Source organism: Echeneis naucrates, chromosome 19 (genome assembly GCF_900963305.1).
Source record: "Echeneis naucrates chromosome 19, fEcheNa1.1, whole genome shotgun sequence".
Lineage (NCBI taxonomy): Eukaryota > Metazoa > Chordata > Actinopteri > Carangiformes > Echeneidae > Echeneis > Echeneis naucrates.
The window spans coordinates 7,981,937-8,003,255 of NC_042529.1; the positions used below are offsets into that span (position 1 = coordinate 7,981,937).

The window sequence follows — 21,319 nt, forward strand, 5'->3', positions numbered from 1 at the left end:
ATTGTGAGAAACTGAGGACAAACAGCCCATCTCCATTTTGTCAGCTCTCGGAAAAGCAAGACTGTACTGTATGCATGATACAGACACTCATAGTGTTGATTCCTGATGAATAACTCACTAGAAGCATCCCACTGTGTCAACCAGCCCTCTCTCTTTCACTGCACTCTTGCCCCTTTTCTCCCTCATTGACAAAACCATTGTTGTCTTTACTCTGCAACTAAAACCCAACCACTGTGCAGCACCTACTACCTGTGCTTTCACACGGTCCTCTTATTCTGTGATGATAACAATTTAACAACTTCACTGACAACTATTTGCCAAATATAATGTTTACGTTTTTACAATGCTGTGTAAAGTACTTTATATGATACTGCTTTTGTATGTAGAGGGGACCACACTTAATATTTTATTTTTAATAGACATAGAATTTAGTGTTGATATAATAAATATCACCTCCTTTAACACTGTGTAACGTGTTATTTCTGCAAAACAGTATAAACCCAAATGTGTCAGTCTAATCTTGTTATATAAGTGTAGCGATATTAGCTGTTTGTAATGTAGCTCATTTTATTTTATGTAAAGTGATAATAAAATACTAAAATGCGGAATCAGAGCTGTAGATCTTTTGTTATTTTTATTTCTTTGACGGTAAACTTTGTGTTTTCCATTCCTCAGTCACTGAAATCAGTTACACCTACTATTCCTCACCACCAGTCAATCATTTAGATTTTAAACTCTTTTTCTTCTCCAACTAATATAAAATGTGTTTTATAATACAATGCGGTGACATTCAGTCCTGCATTAAAAAGGAGCGTTCAACATGCTGTGAGCTACCAACTGGAATAGCCAGTCCCAGATGAATAAAAGTGGATAAGAAGCGATCACATCAAGTCAGGATCTTCACCTTCAGTCTCAATTGGCAATGAAATTTCGTTCCACTGTGGGGAATGACAAGGAAATCTTGAATCTTGACTCATAATCATGGCTCTCATTTGCGGGGCCATCACCTGGTGATAATCTTACATTTATAGGCCTTGGCCGTGACGTCACAGACAGCTGTGTGCCAAACAAGAGCGTCAGCCGCGCGCTGGTTGGTTCAGTCCTCCACTGCCTCCCTCCGCCTCCCTCCGCCACCAGCCGGGACCCGGGGACCTTGTTTGAGTTTCCCAGCAGGGGTGGATTGGGTTCAGTTCTGCCCCCCTGTGGGTAAACTAATCACCGCATGGGAGTTCCTTCCCGGGAACCAAGGTTAGTCATTAACCTTGTCTTCTCAGTTACTCAGGGCACCGAGGAAGGACAGTACTCTGTCCGAGGCATGCTGCCGCTCAGCCGCCACATCTCACCATGGGCGACCGGAACCACCGCGCGCGAGAGCGGGCTCTCCCCGTAGAGGACGACATTACCGTGGTGTTTCACCAAGTTGACAGCCATGTCGACGACAGCGGCGGGGACCACGACGGCGACGAGGAGCGGATCCACTTGCAGGGGAACCGCGGACGAGATGCTGAGGAGGAGACGAGAGGCGGCGACGGTCCACGGGAAGGCGAGCAGCAGGAGAAGGAGACAAGGACGCCGCTGTGTCCGCCGGCGTTCTGCGTCAGCCGCGAGCCCGCATCATCCCGGGACGGAGGCGCACGCGACGGTAGGAGAGCGCACGCAACCGCTTCTATAAGAAAGGCACGTGAGGCGACGGCCGTCTCCATTAATGACCTGATGCAGGAACGAGGCAGACGCTTCCTGCGTCGTCTCACGTCGTACAGTCGAGTAAAGTTACGTGTTAGCCATACAAGTGCTACAAGTGCTTTACCGGAGCAAAGCAAAGCAGAGAAGCCCCGGTTAGAAAAAAAAGTTTACACGTCTTTCATTTCTTTTCTGTTAGGTCATCTTAACGTCACAGGAAAATTGGGCTCCACAGGTTAAATGGGATGAGAAGGAAAAAGGAAATATGTCGTTTATGGAGAATTATTCTGAGCCAACGGTATTTGTGTTTTTGGGTCTAAGGTCGCCTATATCTGTATTGAATTAACCATTAAACGCGGCGTCATATTAGCATGCTGTTACAGGGCTAATGCCTCTGTTGCTAAGCGTGGCTGCCTTCTGCTCTAAACCAGCTTAGCATCGACATCATCCTTAAAGAGGATGGATGACTGTGCACTTTTACAGCATAAGGGCCAGCACACTTTTTGCTTCTCAAAATGGTAAATGCCTCCTCATTTTAACGTCTAAACACTTCCTTTTCTGTCAACAAAAAGACATGCAGCTACAGAGGAGGTGTTTGAGAACCAGTCTAACATCGTATGACGCGAGTTTCTGTGGAATTTTCATAATAAAGTCAGAATGCCAAGGAAGTGAGAAATAAATCTCCAATCTTGTACCTGATGGAGAAAGAAAGTCCCGCCTATAAAAGCTCCCTTTAAAATCCAATGGTGTTCTCACCCCAATAAATTGCAGATGTACATTTTGATTCAATTTCTACTTTAAGATTGGAATTCCACTTAATTTGAATTAATCACTATTATTTACATGCTTACAGATAATGTGATCACTGTCACATGGTAATGTTGATCATCTCCCCTATTTCCATTATAACTGAAAACTGACTGATATTCAAGTGACGCTAATAATTTTTATCTGTTTCTGCTATGCATAATATTCAGACTAAAACTACAAAACGCAATTATTCTCAAACAAGCTTAAAGCCTAAGAAGGATGGCCACTCAGTGTTTTGACTTAGTGCAGGGTCACAATAGTAAGTTGAGCTGTAAGTAGACTTGACATTGTGGACTAGTACAAAGGAAGATGCTTGAGTGACCTCAGGTTGAAATTTGAGCTCCTAAAGCATATCAGTTTATTGTTCCAGAGGCAGGTTTGCAAACACTACACCACTGTGCATGGAGATTATTTTGTGGTTTATACAACTGAATTTTTACCCAGCCCACATGGAGTTCAGTAACACAGTCTCCATCCAGCAGTTACTTTACAAACAGAAGTACAACAAGGAAAAACAGGGTGTGTTTTTTATTTTTTTTTTTATTATTATTATTTTTTTTTTTTTAGGTGGGGGGGCTGAAGAATATTTGATATTAAGTGTTGAACTGCTCTTTCTCACACTCCTTTTTTTTTTTTAACCTCTTTTTCACAGAAAAACCAAAGGGATGTCCAGGTCTTGGTTTGTTCTATGCTTTCTTGGCCACAGTTTTCTTCTCCATCATTGCCGTCTTGGTGAAAACCATCCAGGGAATGCACGCTATAGAAATTAGCGCCATACGTTGCTTCTTCCAGATGATCTTTGTTATGCCGTTACTCATCTACCACAAGTAAGTATGATGGTGAAGCATTTAGATGTCCACAAATAGACTTTTAAACATTCCCCCAGCAAACCTTTATACACAATATATTTAAAACTGTTGTGGTAATAGTAACACTGCCAAACCCGCAATTTATCTGTTGTGAAAGTAAACTCAGTTACTCTGTGTTCTTACCTCCAGCTTTTTTTCTGGGAGTTCCTGCAGTTGTGGTTGCTTTGTAGTTGAATTGAGTTAACATAACAGCTCAGACAAGTTTGAAAATGTTTTCCAACTTGAAGTTGTAGCAACACAACTAAAGACTGAAGCTATTTACACAAAATAATACTTTAGAATAACATTGTTTCCCAAAGGCTACCACCAGTGCTTCTATTCATCATCAACTTATTCATCAATCTGTCTACTCATGTTCTACATTCTTTATTTTAACACTAAATTGTCAGCAACAAACCTATCCCTCCCCACTCCTCTGCTCTATTACATCCATCACTGTCATTTCCTCACAATCTAAAAGTGTCTGTCTAGCTATCCAACTGTCCAGTCATTTGCCATTAGTCATCTCACTTTTTTTTTTCTGTTTATCCATCCTATTTTTTTTTTTTTTATAGAATTGTCTTCATCTCTTCCTTTATCAGTCAAATCTAGTCTAGTCATCTATACATCCAGTCTTCCATTCATCCATCATCATCATATCTCTGCTCCTCCAGGACGGGTTTCCTTGGTCCCAGGGATAAACGGATATATCTGGTACTAAGGGGTTTCATTGGTTCCAATGCCATGATCCTGCTCTTTTATGCTGTTCAGCAGATGCCGCTGGCAGATGCTACTGTCATCATGTTCAGGTGAGAACTCATACTTTGTAGTGGAATAGTACAGATTATACTAACACTGCAATTAGATTCTGTCCTTGTGGAATTGTGCAGTTCTTCTTAACCTCCCCGTCATTCTTATTTCAACCTCCTCCTCCTCATCAGGATTTTCTTCATTCCTCTTAAATATTTATCGCTCCCTCATTTGGTTTAATGTGCCGAATAGACGGGAAAATTGATTTAATCACAGCTGCAGAGCTCATGTCAAAAATCTTTATTTATTCTTGCTTTAGTAAACTGTATATAATGCGTTTTCATATGCTCTCATCTCTATCCCCCATCCTTTCTACTGATCTTTTTTCATCATCCTCTGGCCCCTCAGTAATCCAGTCTTTACCTCACTCCTGGCTTGGATCTTCCTGAAAGAGAGATGTACAATCTGGGACTGTGTTTTCACCGTCTTTACCATCACTGGAGTCATCCTCATTGCCCGACCACCATTCCTCTTTGGTGATCATCTACGTGGCATTGAGGGAAACTACTCTAACCACATCAAGGGGACTATTGCTGCATTTGCAGGTAATAAAATGTATAGACTTATTTTAATATAAGCATTTTTAAATAATTTAAGTTTGTTTGATAGACATTTAATCAGCCAAACAGTCTTACTGGAGGGCTCACGATGTGGAGAAGTTTGTTCATAGTATGAGTATGAGCGTCCTTATTTTAACCACCACCAGGTCAGGATTACAATGCCAACAGGTTGAGTACAGCTATGTCCCAAGGAATAAACAGGTTAGGTGGAAACATAGTCTTTCCTATTAGCTGTGGTTTTAGTTATAGGTCTCCTTCCAGTCACTTTGTTCAAAAAGCTCTTGATGTGAAAGTTTGTCGGTTTGAATACCTAATAGTTTTCACTTTTGTCGAAAAAGTGGTATTAACCTCTCTGTTATACAGCCTTTTTTAGTTTTAGCTGCTTCCATTTTTCCAGTTTACAACAATTGCTAGTTTTAGCAACAAAGTTATGATCCTTAATTATCAATAATTTGCTCCCCACTGTCAAATTACTGCTATTTTTATGATGGATAACTCATCTGGCCAAGGGACAAAGAGCTTTTTTCTTTTGTAAGGCTCCAAACAAAGATCAGCCAGTAAATTATGCTTTATGCTTTTGTGTTATGGCTCTTTAATACAATTCTACATCTCAGTGGATTGCTGTCTGTGGTGGTTTGCGTCATAATCCTTCCTAATAAGGTTGGTAAATAATTCTGCTGTCAAACCAAATGTACGCCTGACCGTGCAAATGTAGCCCATTATTTTCTAAAGTGGTCTCCTCAGTAGCTGCCAATATAGTAGCAACATGTGCCTCCCTAATTTTCCAGCATGGTTATCGAAACTGGACTTTTTCCTTTGCAAAAGCTGGCTTAAAAAATCAGTGGCATCCATGAAGTGATATTTTGGCATTGACAGGAGATGGGTTATGAAGGACACAAGTGAGACTATAGAAAAAAGATGCAGGTGAATCAAAGGTTCTTACTTATGATCTTAAATGCATGCTATGGTTTTCATTGTTCTTGTGATTTTTGCATTCACTCTGTGCTTTTCATTAAAAAGGATGTTTTGTTTTTTTTATAGGAGCGGTTGCTGCTGCTTTTACATTTGTCGTCCTTCGCAAGATGGGGAAGAGTGTACATTACTACCTCTCTGTTTGGTACTATGCCGTCATCGGTCTCATCGAGTGCATCATCACTGTATCCGTCCTTGGGGAATGGAAAATCCCATCCTGTGGCCGTGATCGCTGGATGCTGATGTTGATCGCTGTGCTGGGCATTGCTGGTCAGTCCTTCCTGACAAAAGCCCTGCAGATAGAGAAGGCTGGACCTGTGGCCCTGATGAGGACAGTGGATGTGGTGCTGGCATTCATCTTCCAGTTTATTTTCTTTAACCGTGCACCAACCTTGTGGAGCCTGGGAGGGGCGCTGTGCGTAGTGATGAGTACAAGTGGAGTAGCTGTTCGAAAGTGGTACAGCAGCTCTCGCAAGAACTGAGTGGCAGAAGCTAAATAGAAAACTTAAGTATTTCTATTTATTCTGCTAACAATCATATGTTCTTGATTTATTTGTTATCTACATGCAAACCTGAGAAGGTTTAGATTGTTTATAGAATTGAAAATCAAAAACATAGAGGGACAATCTAGTGGGAATCAGTTAAGAGTTTGAGTTTTTAATTCAAATTTAAATTCTTTATCTCTATACATGTTGCCTCGTAAGAGTCAACTTGTGTAGTTTATTGCTATGCATTTATTTCTCTGTAGCACATCTGTGAGGGAAATAAGCAGAAGTACAACTACTATAACCACTACCCCAACTCCCCTGCTCCCGCCTTCTGCTCATTCGTGAGCAAATTCCTATCCCTCCTTCATCAAATATCTAGAGCATGAAAGTGAATTTCACCATAGTGAAGATTGATGAAAGATGTCCTCAACCTCATTTGTCTTTTGCTTTAACCTCAATGAAATATCCAAAGACCCAAAGGCTTATTGTACTGGGACCATTCATACTGTAACATAACAATAACAATAGAACACAAAAAAAAACATACTATGTACTTAATTTTAATAGGGTTTGTTTTTGACACTATGTAGTGACCATCTGCAAAGAAAACATTTAATGCATCTGTGGTGCTGACAACACAACTATGATCACTCTGCCATTCACTATGAGGAAAATTAGTGTAATGCGCGCAGAATAAGCAGTGTGTGCATTCAGATGCACCCATTTATTCTCCATTTTTCTAGGACATTGAAAATGTCAAATAAATATATAAAAGCCAACAATAAAATCTCAAAATAGGTTTTCACTTTAATAGACAATCATACTGTAGGATTTTCTCAGGGATTTTTCACCTGTTCATTACAGTCAAATTTGGCACTTAAATCTTGCCCCATAATCTTACCCATCAACACATTAGTCCATTGAAATATCTACATTTTTATTAGATTTTACTTATTTTGCTGACATATTAAGACTAAATGATCTGTTATTGTCCAGTTCATATTTATACTTTCTTAATAAAATGTTGAAAGTGCCTTAAGTAGGGACCTTAACCACCCCCAACTACTTTTAATGGAGCTGCTCAGTAACCAGCAGTCTTTACTGGGCAGATCTCAGGTTGTCACTGTGGATATGGATCAGAAATAAGGTTCTTCTGAAAAAAAAAAAAAAAAGAAGAACTTAGTCGAATGCTTGTATGACAATCAAAGATAAAGTCTAAGTCACAGCATTTTTAAAATGTTGCACCCTTATATTACCCAAAGATTTCTCCATCATCTTTAATGGAGTTAAGTCTTATGGTGGCTAGCACTCAATATTGTAAAAAGCTATCTGCTAAAATTGACTTGATTTAATTTTAGCTATATTTCCACGTAATTTTCTGTGGCTTGAAAATTCATCTCAACTGTGCACAAAAATTATGCAAGAAGTGAAAATATACTGATTAAGATAGCACTGAAATTATATTTTATTACCTGTAGCAGTGATTAATAAAAAATGCATCAACTCATAAGATTTTTATACTAACTCTTTTGATTTAAAGAGCCGAATAAGTTTTAAACTATTCATTTTTGGTCATTGTAGAACAAGCCCTGGGATATAATTCATTTTTAAAGTGATGAAGTGTCATAGAGAGAAATTTGGTAAAATCAGCCTACCACTTGTGAATCTGATGTCCTATTTTAGTGTGCGGGAATTTATTTGAAGTCACTGTGACATTTATCAATCATCATTCAAAGTACAGCAGAACGTTATGGTCACTTCAAATGTCCATAAGCTAGTTTTATGTTCTTCCTGTTGGGTTTGCTTTGACATTGGCTTTTAGTGCACAGAATTTTAGTTTAGTTTGACTTGAATGCTTGTTGTGTAAGCACAATGTGTTGAATTGCCATCAAATGGTTGGTAAACATTTGTTTCAGGACCTATAAGCCTTACAAACTTACTAAAGATGTTTTTAGGATTTTTAAACAATGCTTTAATAGTATTTTCTACGATATCTGTGATGTATTACATCAACTTATTCTATAAGAGGTATATTTCTGCATATTGGTGGTTAATATTTAGTTTATTACTATTCAAGAATAAATTATACATGACTTTATAACTCTTGCTGTCTGTGTTCATTGTGTTTTTAACATGACTGAAACTTGTGGAAGAGCCTTCTTATGGCTCAATAGGTGACAATAGTACAAACTGGGCAACCTTTTGACAAACCACTGAGTCAGGCAGCTGTTGATAGGAGGCTTCAGAATAATAACCTGGATGTGCGGTTGGATTGTAGTCTTTGTGTTTTTGTGCGTGTGTACATGTGTGCTGGTTAATTGTCTCTGTGAGCGCTACACAGATTTCTACTATGCCTTTGTTTATTTCCCCATTATATGCTAACAGCACACAGTTGTGGGGTATTGGGTATTCACTGCATGTGTTCCCTTGTGCCACATTGTCACCCGTATCTTGCAAAACAAAGGCTTGTACCTTGCATAGAGGGCTGACCGTACAAGTTACAAACCTTCCTCTGGATGCAGGCGTAGTTGCAGGGTAATCCTTCAGTTAAGCACTGAGCGGAGTCAAATGTGAAAGAAGAACAGAGTAGCTCTTTGTTGACAGTTAAATTACTCAAGGCCAAAGATTAAAAGGCTTGAAAGCTGCTGCCTATCGTTTCACTTACTTATTTTCGGTTTTAAGGTGCAGTGTGGCCATCAAATTCTTGTATTGACAAGTGTCGAAACACACATTTTAAACAGAAGACGATTTGTTAACTATATACAGTATAGTCAGTAGCACTGTTATCTATTATCAGTGAGACATTATTATGACATTGGAGGTCAAAAGTAACAGCTCTAAGATATCATTCCTCCCAGCTCATGTATCCAACAATTTCTGTCAGCAGAGGGCAGAATCCACAAAAATAAGGACAACATGGTTTTGCCTTTGTAAGTTTCATATTATATATGTAGGTGAAAGGACTTGTATGTGAAAATAAATCTGCCCTGACAAGACAGCGTTTTAACTTTGGACCTACTTGGTTTAACTGTTTTTATTTATGCTAAATCAACAAAACAATACATATCTTTCTTCATAGGAGTTAACGCTGAATAATCGACTGAAAGTTTAACCATATCAATGCTTACTTCAGCTCCAGCAAATGCACCTTGATGTGTCATTTAACACCAGTATATGTAGCAAATTCACATACAATGTTATTTGGCTTGATTGTCTTTCTGTGGAATGGATTTCTTCTGGGAACATAAAACACTAAACGTTTACGCAAGCTGATGGCAATAGTGTTTCAGTCACTGAAGTTGCCTGAGTGAATCAATCACACCATATGAGGCAAAAGTACACGTAAACTTATAGTTGCTTCTCTAGATTTCAATACTCATCTAATGACAAAAAGCTAGAATTGCAAGAATTAAGCTGGAAAAAAAGAAATCTGCTGTTACAGCAAAACGCTTTCTTTGGAGGACGACATACAGTTGCATCAGCCTAGAGGTGTAATTTTACAAACAAGTCAAACAAAATTCTGCATGAATACTACATTGCCATTATTTTTACTTGTATTGCAGTATACTCACAAACACAAAGATTTAATAACTTTTAATAGGCCTGTGTTAGCACATGCTGAAAAGAATAAATCCACCTCCCCCAATGTTTCAAAATTGAGTTCTTCTTCCATTAATTCCCAGGTACAAAGTCTCTCTCCTCCTTATCTACTTCCTCCTTTTTCCTCTTTTCCTGCAGCAACACATTTTTAACTGGTAACGGGACCTCTGGCCACATTTTCAATGCACACGTTTAAATTGTGTATTTTATTTCAGTCCCATCAACATTTTCCAAAGCAGATCAACGCTGTGAAATGAAATCAGGAGGGTGATACTCAGTCATGTTTGATTTTCAGAGCAAATAAAAAAAAAATGTCTCATAGAGCTGTAAAGGGCACACACCCCTCTTTTATCAGCAAGTTGGGGGATTCCCAAAGGTTTGCCTGCTCCTGGGTGGAGGAGAGTTAAGGGAATGGGAGAGTTGCACATTCTTGTTGGATGGCATAAGACTTTCCAGCGAGGAAGATCGGGAAAATAATCCCTCAGTTTCCAAGTTGGAAGAAGAACTGTTATAGGACGTGAAGTGGAAAAGGGCATCTCTCACTCGAGCACGTGCTCTTCGCACTTTTTTGGGGGCGGGGCTGCGGCGAGTTCAACTGCGCGCTCGTAACCTACTTTCTCTTCTGCTCTTTGCGTGTTGCGTTCGCTGCGCACGAAAGTTCCCGCTTTGTTCAATAAATTGGTGGCATCAATTAAGAAATCTGCCTCGACTTGGCTTCGAGGGAGGTAGATAGATCTGTCTTCACCCAATGTCCAATATGTCCCATGGGTCCCAAGCCTTTATTACGAGTCAAACTATTTGTCCGATGTAAATCTGTGCTTGGCTCCCGAGTTATGTAAATATATCAGAACATGTCCCTGCAACATTTTACACTATAAATGCATAGCTGAGTAACATTAATCACCCCGGGGGTTGGGGGGGGGGGGGGAGTGGTGAGGAATTGCTGCCAGACATTCCAATGTAGTGACACACACACACAAAGCACCACAAAGTAGCCCAGAACCGCAGTTATTGTCCTCCTGTCCGCAGCTCAGATGGTTACTGAAATAAGCAGATGCTGCCTTTAGGTGCCGTTGGATATATTCTGATTAGACTCAACACGTTATATAAATTACTCACCGCGAGAGCAAAATGTGGTGTTTTGCATTTACCACACACACAAAGAAACCAAAGCAAAACAATGAAGCAACGAATGACTTCCAAAGCTATTTTATGCATTGTGGCATGATTTACCCCCTTGGGGTGTTTACGTTCCTTGTTTCCTTAAAATGTCCCATCCATCATCATGCACACGAACTACTTTTCTGGTGCTGGAATAATATTACCTGGTCTTAGAGATTTCTGCGTCAGTATCAATGTGTGGTAGTTTCTTTAAGTGTCTTTGGAAAGATGCAAAACGTGAGCACCGGATAAAATAATTTTAAAACTGCACAGGGTCCCTCTAAAAACAGAACCACAAGATTTAAGAATATTGTAGGAGCCATCTGTGTGTTGTGGTTTAATGAAGAATATGCTTGATGAAATATACAATAAGCTAATTCTGCTACATTCTACCCCACCGGCCTGCAAGATAAGTGTTTTTTCATTCACCATCGCACAACACAGCAATAGTTTACATTACTTTTACTGCACAATAGTTTAAAAGCGTCAATCTCTTTCTTTGCTAAATTGACGTTATACCTAAACATACACTTATAATTTAATTGGGAGAAACAGCTGGCACAAAAGTTAGGTTTATCTGTTATATAAAATGAATACTCAGGATATGTTAAGAATCAATAGAAAATTCCAGCAGATACAGCAAGCAAAAAGAAATAAAACAAACACGCCCATGGTTTAACCGAGGTGCTGCATGGAGGAGTGGCAGATTTCCGAGGAGCACCTTAAGGGGTCAGCGACAAAAAAGGGAGAGTGGTTTCCCACAACAGCACGAGCTGCATCAACTGTCCTCCCGCGAGCGCCGCGGAGCGAGCCGACCGCCGTAAACCTGACATGTGCAGGGAGTGTGTGCGAAGATCTGATGGCTGCTGCCTGAAAATGACGAAGCTGGCCGGTAAGTTTGTGCCGACACATCCCCGTTGTTGTCAGAGTCAGCGTAGGCTTTCCGGGAACACTTTCGCCGGGGTCGAGCTGCACGAGTCCGGGTCAGGTTGTTGGTGGAGTCGCTCGGTGAGTCCCGCGCCGGCGGAGGAAACAAACACACACACACACACACAAGTCAACGGAAAGCAGGTTTAAATGGATCTTTGTCATGCATTCAAAGAAATATGAGTGAGAGCAACCGTAAAATATTCAGCAACTAGTCCAGATAGACCGCTAAATTCTCTGCAGTTTTGTGTGTGTAAAAGGTCCTGTCACTGCAAGTGTGCTGCTGCGTTCAGGTGCATTTCTACCCCTTCTGGTTGTGTCACCTTCATAGTTGTCGTGTTGTGTTTATTTCCCTAAAACCAGCATCAGCATCATTTTTCTCTTCCACATCTGCAAGCACTGTCATTAACTTCAAAGGTGTGTGTGTGTGTGTGTGTGTGTGTGAGAGAGAGTATGGCTTTTAATTTGACAGGTCAAATCATTGTTTACACAGGAACAGTCCCATGTAGCCATCCCAGGGGGAGAGTGCAATGCAACTCCTTTCAGTGGGATGTCGCAGAGAAGCTTGCCTTCCATTTGAGAAAATTAATCAGTTCCAACTGGGAATGAAGGGGAAATGCTGGTTTGTATTAACCATATCCATCTTCGAATCAATCCAGCAGAGAAGCTGGGATTTTTTCCTGCTGTCTCCCTGTGGTGCACATGGTGAAGCCATGAATCCTGGTCCAGACGATCCAGAGGGTAACATGCCAATGCACCAAAGGCTCCTGGCACACTGCCATCTTTATTTACATTTTGTGTGTGCTCTACAAACAAACAAGTCCCCCCCAATATTGCGCCACTGCACAAATAGTGGCACCTTTAACTCTGCTCATTATTAGCCACCTTTACATTAGCAGTCTTTTATAGTTATCTTGCTTATATTTGTATGTTTGAGGACGTTTACAGTCCTTGTTGCTATGTTGTCAGTGAAATTGTCCATTCACAAAAAGATAAAAATCTCTGCGGGAATATTACTGGTGTGGAGAGCCAAGAAGTTCACATTTCTTTTGCTGTTCATGCTGTCCTGCATACAGTAGCTCAGACATCACACTGGCAAAGGAGAAAAACACAGAGCACAGCAATCGCTATACCATGTGTCATCATCCAGATAAATAAGACGTATCTCATGCAACAGACTCCAGACTGGAACCAGATTCTCATTGGCTTGGCCTTGAACTTATTTTGACTTGAACCAATGCTTTATTAGCATCTTGATTGCAGCTAGGCATATGGTGTTTGAGCACCACATGCTTGCATAATGTTTAGTCTGTCCTCAACAATTTAATAGGCTGATTTAATAAGCAAACCTGACAACACAGGCCAGTTATTTCAAAGTTTATTGGCAGCAGTGAAATGCTGTTAATGCAAAACCTTTAACTGATGGTCAGAGGGTCACAGAAAAGGTTTTACAGCATATATACGGTGTGCAAGTGCGATATGGACGTGGATATGGCTTTTCATCATATGAGCTTAGCCTTGGCAAACCTTGCAGAGCCTCACTTTCCCTACTATTATCACAGCCACACACACAAAAGACACAGCAACTCATTTCATTCTATTCTCCAAGTTCAGCAGTCTACCCCTTTTGAGCCATCATTTATTCTGCCTTTGTTAGCAAGCACACACACACACACGCACACATTGGCATTCACTCACTCATCCACCATGAAAATACAGTCACCCCCTTCTTGAGTCAGCCCTCTCGCCCTGTTGTTACGCTGATGCACACACAAGCAGATACACACACACTCTCACAGTTTCTTTCTCTCTTTCTCTTTCTGTACAGTTTCCACTGGCGTCTCTCTCTGCCCTGCCCTCTAATCAAAGCCATATGTTCCCCAGGTCTCTTGCATGAAAAGTCTGTTGTGTTTGCAGCACTGCTCCCAATGTAACCAGCCCTGTTTTTTTTTTTTTTTTTTTTTTTAACTTGACAGAGGGACTCTGTTAAAATGAAATCTAACCTGCAGAGGATTGCAGGTTGATGTTTCACACTTTTTACTTTGTTTTCCTTTCCTATTTCAATCTTTGTTCATACTTTTTTTTGATTCTGCTGCTTTCAGAATCCTCTGTGTGGTGATAAAAGTTGGTTGCGGGAAGGCAGGCAGTTTCATCTCACTCATTTTCTCCCCTGTTTCCTATGTAGTTGCTTGCTGGTTTGTGAGTCAAAGATATTTTGCACTTTAGCCTGGATCATTTCATGAGAGACCATAGTGTTAAAAGATTTCCATTGTTTCTAAGGATGATTCAACTGTCTGTCTTAGTTAATTAGAAAAACATGTGCACGTTTAGGAGGCCAAAATGAGTTTGGACAGTCTCAATAAAATAAGAAACCTTGCCAATTTGGACCTATTATGTGATCATGACTAATACAAACAAAACCACCACTGGGTATGTTGGGACCAACAAGAATCAGATTTGTGACTCATCTTGGTTCCCAACCAAAAGCTTTAATAATACTCATAATTCTCCCCTCAATTCATAGATTATAGATGCCTTAAATTCTCCTAATAAGGGAGGGGGTGGTGGGGAGGTTCATTCTGTTTGGATGTATAAAGTGCAGATTTGAGTTATTTCGATTTAGGTTTGGTCTCATTTTCTTTCAGTCAGATCAAAAATTCGCTTCCCCTCAGTCACTGTATACTTATTACAAATTCTAAATTATGAAATGTTTTACTTTGTTAACCGAAGCAAGTAAATTTCCAAACTGCACAGATCTCCCTGTTGTCAAGGTTTTTGCACAGAATGGCATTTTTTTTCTTCAGCCACCACAAGTTTAAGGAATGTGTTTCTATTGTAGTCATATGATGTGTCTTTTCTTCACTGACCCTCACTGTATTAAAGAAGGGGGGGTCATCTGGATGGAGAGTGCATTAACTGTAAAAGTGTGCAGGACTTTCTGTCTGTTTTAGAGACGACCTTCTGATTTCCAGTACACTTCCGTAACCTTAATGTATAAAGTCCATTCAGTATGTATGGAGCTTTTAAGAAGCCATCTTTAGCTTGGAAAGCTATCGAACAATGATCCATTAAATTTCTGCCGGTTGTTGTTTTCACTTGAATGTGTTGCTATGCCTCTTCATGGCAGTTGTATTATAACAGCATTTTATCATCCAGGGAAGTTGTCTGCAGTTAAAATATGAGTCTAAGTTGATATTTTTCCAATAGCCAATCCAATAACTTTGTTTTAATGACAATACCAAGTGTCAGGTCATCGCATCCCTAGTTTTATTATTTTTTCGAATGCTGTTTTTATTGACTTTCAGTCTTCTCATTTCACAGGTTTTGCTAGTTTTATTTGTTGAATCATTCTCCAAATTGAAGGTTGTCTTCTAAAGTGAAGTTTTCAAATATCTTAAATGTTTTTTGGTACTTTAATAACAAAGGTTACAATCATCTTTTTGCCTCACCAAAGACTTATGACCAAAGATTGAATTCTGTGCCTTTCTGGGTGACTGCTTCTTTGTACTTGGTTGACACCAGTCGGGCCATCACTTTATTGTACTCACACAGCAGGTCCTTTATTTTTTCTGTGACCCCTACACAACAGAAAAGGGGATTCCCTCCCTCCCTGCCCTGTTTATTGTGTTGCTGGAATGCTAAAGATCCCATGCTGAATCTGAGTGTGAAGTATTTAGTGGAGTATTCAGGAGGCTCAGGAGGATAAGTGAAATTTCGGTGTACTCTAGTTACATTCCTTTGTCAACTAACTGTGGAGTATCAGTCTAAGATTAAGAAAAAAATGAAGGTTTTAAGGTCTGTATCAGAGGCTACATTACTGCTTACTGGTAATTTAACTATTGTGCACTGTAAGTGAAGGTGGACCTAATCACATACCAGGCTGTGAGTCACTGGATTGGATGAGTTGTGAAATAATCCCTCCTGAATAGACATTAGAAAAAAGGCTTTTATGTGAGCGTGAAGGGCCCCTGCTTCTGGTTTGAACACTGAATTAGGACAGAAGTTTGAAATGTGTTCCAGTCAGGGAATTAATTAAAACAAACAATCCTCCCACCACCCCCCACCCCCACACACAGAGTCAGATATAGATTCAATTTCATCAGTTAGCATGTGAAAATTGAACATACCCACTTAAAATGGTACTGTTTAGTTTAGTCATACCACCACCGGTGAAGCAATAAAAAAAAAAAACAAAACAAAAGACAATTATTGCTATTTTCACTTCATGGCCTTGAATGCCAGAGATGCGGCTCTTGTTCCACTACCTTAATCTGTGTGAATGTGTCACTGACCTACATTGGAATATTTTAACATGCTCTGCGTGGGAGGGCAAAATTAATATTGCATGGTGTAACTAAAGAGTTAATCTCCAAAACCAATTGTACTGTACATAATTTTTTGATCCATAGCCGTTTGGAAGTAACCTTTTGTTTTTTGAAAAATGAGGGAACATCTGAAACGGCGTCATACTTATTGCTGTAGTTAACCATCTGATTCTGATTATTCCACTTTCTTCAGCACTGTCAGAGGTGCTGAGATCATCCCCTTTTGCGTTCATCAACATGTGTTACACTTTATTGCAACGCGGGAAATGTTGGATCTTGTTGGGCGAGTAGTATCCAACAGCTCACTTTAAAGCGAAATGGATAGAAAACTCTGCTCATTTCATCAGGTTTTTCAGTGGTGCAGTTGAGATCACAGTTTTCCTTATTAAATTAGTATTCTAGCCCACATTTAACCTTTTGCTATATAAATAAAAATTATTTCTTCAATTTAAAAAAAATAAATACAGTATTTCTAATTTCACGACTTGTCTGGGATACTCTAAAGTAGCCTATGTGTTATAGGACAGGTCTTGGCTGGTTGCCTGGCATCCTTATGATGGGCTCAAATAAAACAAAAATGAAAATTAGTTTCTTGTAAAGGTGCTGCTATCTGGAATTTATGGTGTTTGGACTGGCCTGTTTCCAGTCTCTATGTTAAGCTAAGCCCTCCGGTGGCTACTGGCTGTTGCTTCATATTTACAGATATGAGAGCGGTATCAATTCCTCTCCTTTTGAAGGAAAGCAGTAAATGTTTCTTATATTATTGAAATGTTGCTTCAATATGGAGAGGTGAATGTCACTCATCTTCCAAAAAAAAAAAAAAAAAAAAAAGCAATTACAGCTGCAATTCCTAAATTTAAAGGTTCTTTAAGGACAGACTCCAGTTCCCAATGCTTCATAAAAAGATTTTACTGGGTGTCACAGTATATCTTTGTTTTGTCCTGCCACTGCCAGAGCGATAACGCTCACAGTTAAATATTTATGTCAATAAATTATGTACAGACATTCTGATTGGCTGTTGAACTTTCAGACTGACTGGACAAGTCCCATCCCTCATGTCATTCTTTCTCTCTCTTGCTCTGTTTTTCTCACAGAGAGAGGGACACAGCCCTTTTACTCTCTGTGTCCTCACACCCATTTCACAAAAAGGTAGAGAAAAGAAGACATGAATCATTAGGAAACCTGAAGAATGACATGGTTTTAAGAGGCATACACCTAAATTCAAAGTAAGTATATCCATAAAAATAGAGGTACTGAATATTTTACTTAATCATTTCTTCTATTTTGTAAGAAGACTGGTTACAGAAAGTCCCCAATTGGACAATATTGTATACAGTACAGCTGATGCGTGTGAATGTTTTCTTGGTCATTGCACTCTTCTCTTGATGTGACCTTATTTCCTCTTTGTGTGTGTGCATGTGTGTGGGTGTGTGCGTATGTGTGTCTGTCTGCGCTTGTTGCCCAAGGCTGAGATTTAGCTGGAAGAGCTATTTTGTTTTCTCAGCCAGGGTCACAGTGGAGTTGATAACATGGACTGCTTTGAAATGTGTTTAGTGCGTCTGCTTGATTGTGTTGTCAGATTTACTAATGTATATGATATAGTGATGATTCTGAACAGTCTTTAATCTCGCAATTTCACCCTTTGTTCCTGTAAATGACAATGCTCAAGTAGTACAGCAATAAGGATATACAGCTCTCAGTCAACATGCTTCCATTTTAAGTAACTATTGTCAATCCCTCCAGGATTTTCTGGGCTGTTTTGTGGTTGTTGTGGCCTGAAATGCCCGATCAAGTTGCAATGTTTTGAGGCTTTTTTTTTTTTTTTTTTATAAAATTGCACCAGCTTGAGATTTTACAAATTTGTTATAAATACTGTAAGTGTTCTCTGTAGCCTTACCCCCAAAAGTGCAGAATTTCAACAACTCTAAAATAATATGCTTTATTTGCATATTCAAATCAAGTGCAGAGAATATTTTTTGACATTGACAGCAATTTACTTTTAACTGCTGCACATCAGAGTCAATAATGAAATCCTCAACTTTGGTTTCAATTTGTTAACTGTCCCTCTTACACAGTCCCTGATTTTGGGGGACTTGTCCCTGTTAAAGCTGTCGAATTTGCGGTGACTGGATTAAATTGCAAGGGCGGACAAATATCATGGGATCTGGCTGAATTTGTGTTGATTGCTGCGATCGTGACATTGCGAATCCCTGGAGGGTCTGCACAGTGTGGAAATGCTATCTTGTTTCTAATATTATTGGTTTAAAGTTAACTTGACCGCAAGTACAACTGTCTGTTATGCTCCTGGACGCATGGCTTTAGGATTTAACGCTGCAGTCTGCATAATTGGCCATTGAATACGCAAAATGTTACACTGGTATCGTCCTCCTCAGGTTCATATTCTCACACGTAGCAGCGTCACTTTGTATTCCAAAATGAAATCAGCTGTGATGCAGTAGCTAAAACTTGTAAAGGCCCAAGGCAACAGTCAAATACAAATGGTTTCCAATGAGAAAAGTGATGATTGTGTTTTACTTGTTTACAATTACAGTTGGTTTCACTGCACTGCTGTGACTCACCCGTGCTTCATAAATACACCCAAATCACTGGCATTTTTTTCCCACATCAGAGTTTACTTACCAAACTTGAAATGATTTCAGGCTCAGTTTTCAGAAAAGTGGAGTATTTTAACTGTAAAAGAAAGATAAAAGCATGAACCTGCATTCTTAAGCAGGATTGACCTCAGTTACTTTGGCGACATATATTATTACAGATGGTGGTGACAAGTTTTGCAGGTATCCTTTGCCAACTTTTCATGTGTCTGGTTCTGGTTAGACCTGATAATTGACTGACACATGCCATTGACATTCCACCTACTCCTAATCCTCTCACCACAGTGAACAATGGACTGTGAAAATGAAATCCACACACAGCTGGAAATATGTTTTGTGTGGCATGTTGTGAGGCAATGTCTTCAACTCCCTCAGGAGTTTTCTTTAAATGTTCAGTGTAGCAAGACAAGCTTCTCCAGTTTCTGTCCAGAGTTACTGTTGCTTTGGTATTTATGCCATGAAGGGGTAATGGAAGGACAAGATTTACAAACCTGTTTCCAACCATATCAATTGGTTTTGTATGTTTTACATATGAGGTAACTTTTTTTAATGAAGCCACATTATAACAATTACGAAAGCTTTTTGAATAAAAAGGCCTCGTGTAACCATTTTCATTAGCCATCGCCAAAATCCTAATCCTGGCATGTCCTCTACTTATTATTTATTAGCTTATTATTTTCAAAATGAACAAACAAAACTAGTACAATAATAATGCAGTCTTGCGATTGATAAGCGTCTTCTCTGTGAAATCAGTGTGTGAGGTGGTGCTGGATTCAGCTAATTAATAGTCTCATTGTCGATGTGCTGAACAATATTCTTGCATTTAATAAAATTAACAAAACGCAGGCAATGTAGCCTGCCATCAAGGTTTTTCCTATTTGAGTAATCAAATCAGTCTCATCATCAAGGCTACAGCCGAGCCGCAGAGCAGAGGAATCTTATGAACACGGAACTTGTCTGTTTTATCTCTCCAGTCGGTACAAATGTAGCACAGAGCTTTATCCACCTTGATACCTGTGCTGTACTGTGTATGTTGGAGGGAAGTAAGAAGAGCCCCTTTCTCCCTATCTGTACTTCTTTCTCTCCCTCTTTCCACACACTCACTCTGAACGTGTGGATGGTCCCAAATTCTACTGCGGCTTGTGTATTTTGGCAGTGAATGAAGGGCTGTGGTCACTTTATTATGAGGTTTTGGGCACCAGTTATGTGGATTCATACATCGCTGGCCACCATTACAACACCAGAACCACACAATTAGTATCCATGCATGTTGTGGCTTGAGTGTGTCTGTTACGGATGTATTTCATGCTAACAGAGTGCATAACTAATCTCTTTCCAGCTCTCGTTTCTTTGACTACCAGGGTGCTTGACTAATAGAGACAGAATATTTTAATTAAACCAAAATTTTTCCCCTGACATATTAGATAAGGGGAAAGATTTTTTATTTATTGCAGAGCTGTGAGTAATGAGAACCGGGTACTGAAAATGGACTGTACAGTTTCATGGGCATCATTACCTTTTCTTGTCTCCAACTGGCGTTCTACTGAATTTGCATAACTGGCTTTTTTTAACAGTCTGTACTTTTGCTAACGACAAGACTCTTCAGTTACAAACTCCTGTACAATATCAAAATTATAAAATCTGAATATGATTTAATTGTTTTGGAGGAGCAGGTAAAGTCAGGGCTGTTGATGTATATTGGATAAATGATGCATGTATAGAGCAGCATTGCAAACTCAAAAGCATTTTGCATTTACCACTAATAGTGAAATCAGTCCCAATACACACTATTTCTGTACTCTATTATGTTTCCATTTCAATTAAAGATTTGGCTTTCCAAGTTTTTGGGCAGCATTTCATGACTTTAGACAGAGTGGAGAGAGGAGACATGACAGGAAACAGGGGAAGAGAGAGAGTGAGTTTGGTGTGTCCTCTGGTCAAATGGGAATCAAGGACACTTCAGTACATGGTCAGCGCTTTAACCAATAAGCCACTACAGATTTAATTATACTTCAGAATGTGCAGGTTCAAGATTATATTTGTCTATTATTTTTTCAAGACACAGTATTACAAAAGGCTTCAAAAAAGTTCTTCAGAGGGATGAAAGCTCTATACTTTGACTACTCTAAGCACATTACCTGCATACATCATATCAAGAAATGGTGATAAATGTACTAAATGTAGTTTTATTGTTATTATGCTGGAAAGTTGCTGGTTTTGATGGGTTTAACGTGGTGTGAAATGAATGTTGTTCCCTCCCTCTGTCTTCCTTTACCACTTAAATTCAGAATTTGTTATTTCAGTTGTTTCAGTCACAATGGCTCATGCCCTGTGAAGTGATTTAGTTGAATAGTTACAGATAAGAAAGCTAATGTGATGAAAGAAGAACACTGAAATATATTTCTATCGTTCCGCTGTCTTGAACTTCCAAGCTGTCTCGGTCTGTCCTCTGTGAAAATTGCATGAAAGTTCAGTATTTATTTATTTGTTGGATGAAAAAAATATAATGTAGAATTACTCATGAAA

At 39.4% G+C, this 21,319-nt stretch overlaps 2 protein-coding genes across 13 annotated transcripts in view; both read left to right on the forward strand.

Moving 5' to 3' along the window:
• The first annotated feature begins 1,129 nt into the window (after positions 1–1,129).
• On the forward strand, positions 1,130–7,423 carry slc35g1 (solute carrier family 35 member G1). Its single transcript, XM_029527646.1, has 5 exons — positions 1,130–1,642; positions 3,143–3,317; positions 4,013–4,147; positions 4,497–4,693; positions 5,750–7,423. The coding sequence occupies exons 1-5, from the start codon at positions 1,345–1,347 to the stop codon at positions 6,160–6,162; spliced, it is 1,218 nt and encodes a 405-aa protein (XP_029383506.1). The 5' UTR covers positions 1,130–1,344; the 3' UTR covers positions 6,163–7,423.
• A 4,238-nt stretch (positions 7,424–11,661) lies between these two features.
• Positions 11,662–21,319, forward strand: part of plce1 (phospholipase C, epsilon 1) — a 71,537-nt gene continuing 61,879 nt past the window's right edge. For 7 of the 12 annotated variants that reach the window (XR_003842215.1, XM_029527180.1, XM_029527172.1 and 4 more), the window contains exons 1-2: positions 11,662–11,821; positions 17,276–17,407. The gene's annotated coding sequence lies outside the window, so the exon portion shown is untranslated. The other 5 variants (XM_029527182.1, XM_029527173.1, XM_029527181.1 and 2 more) reach the window with 2 other exon arrangements.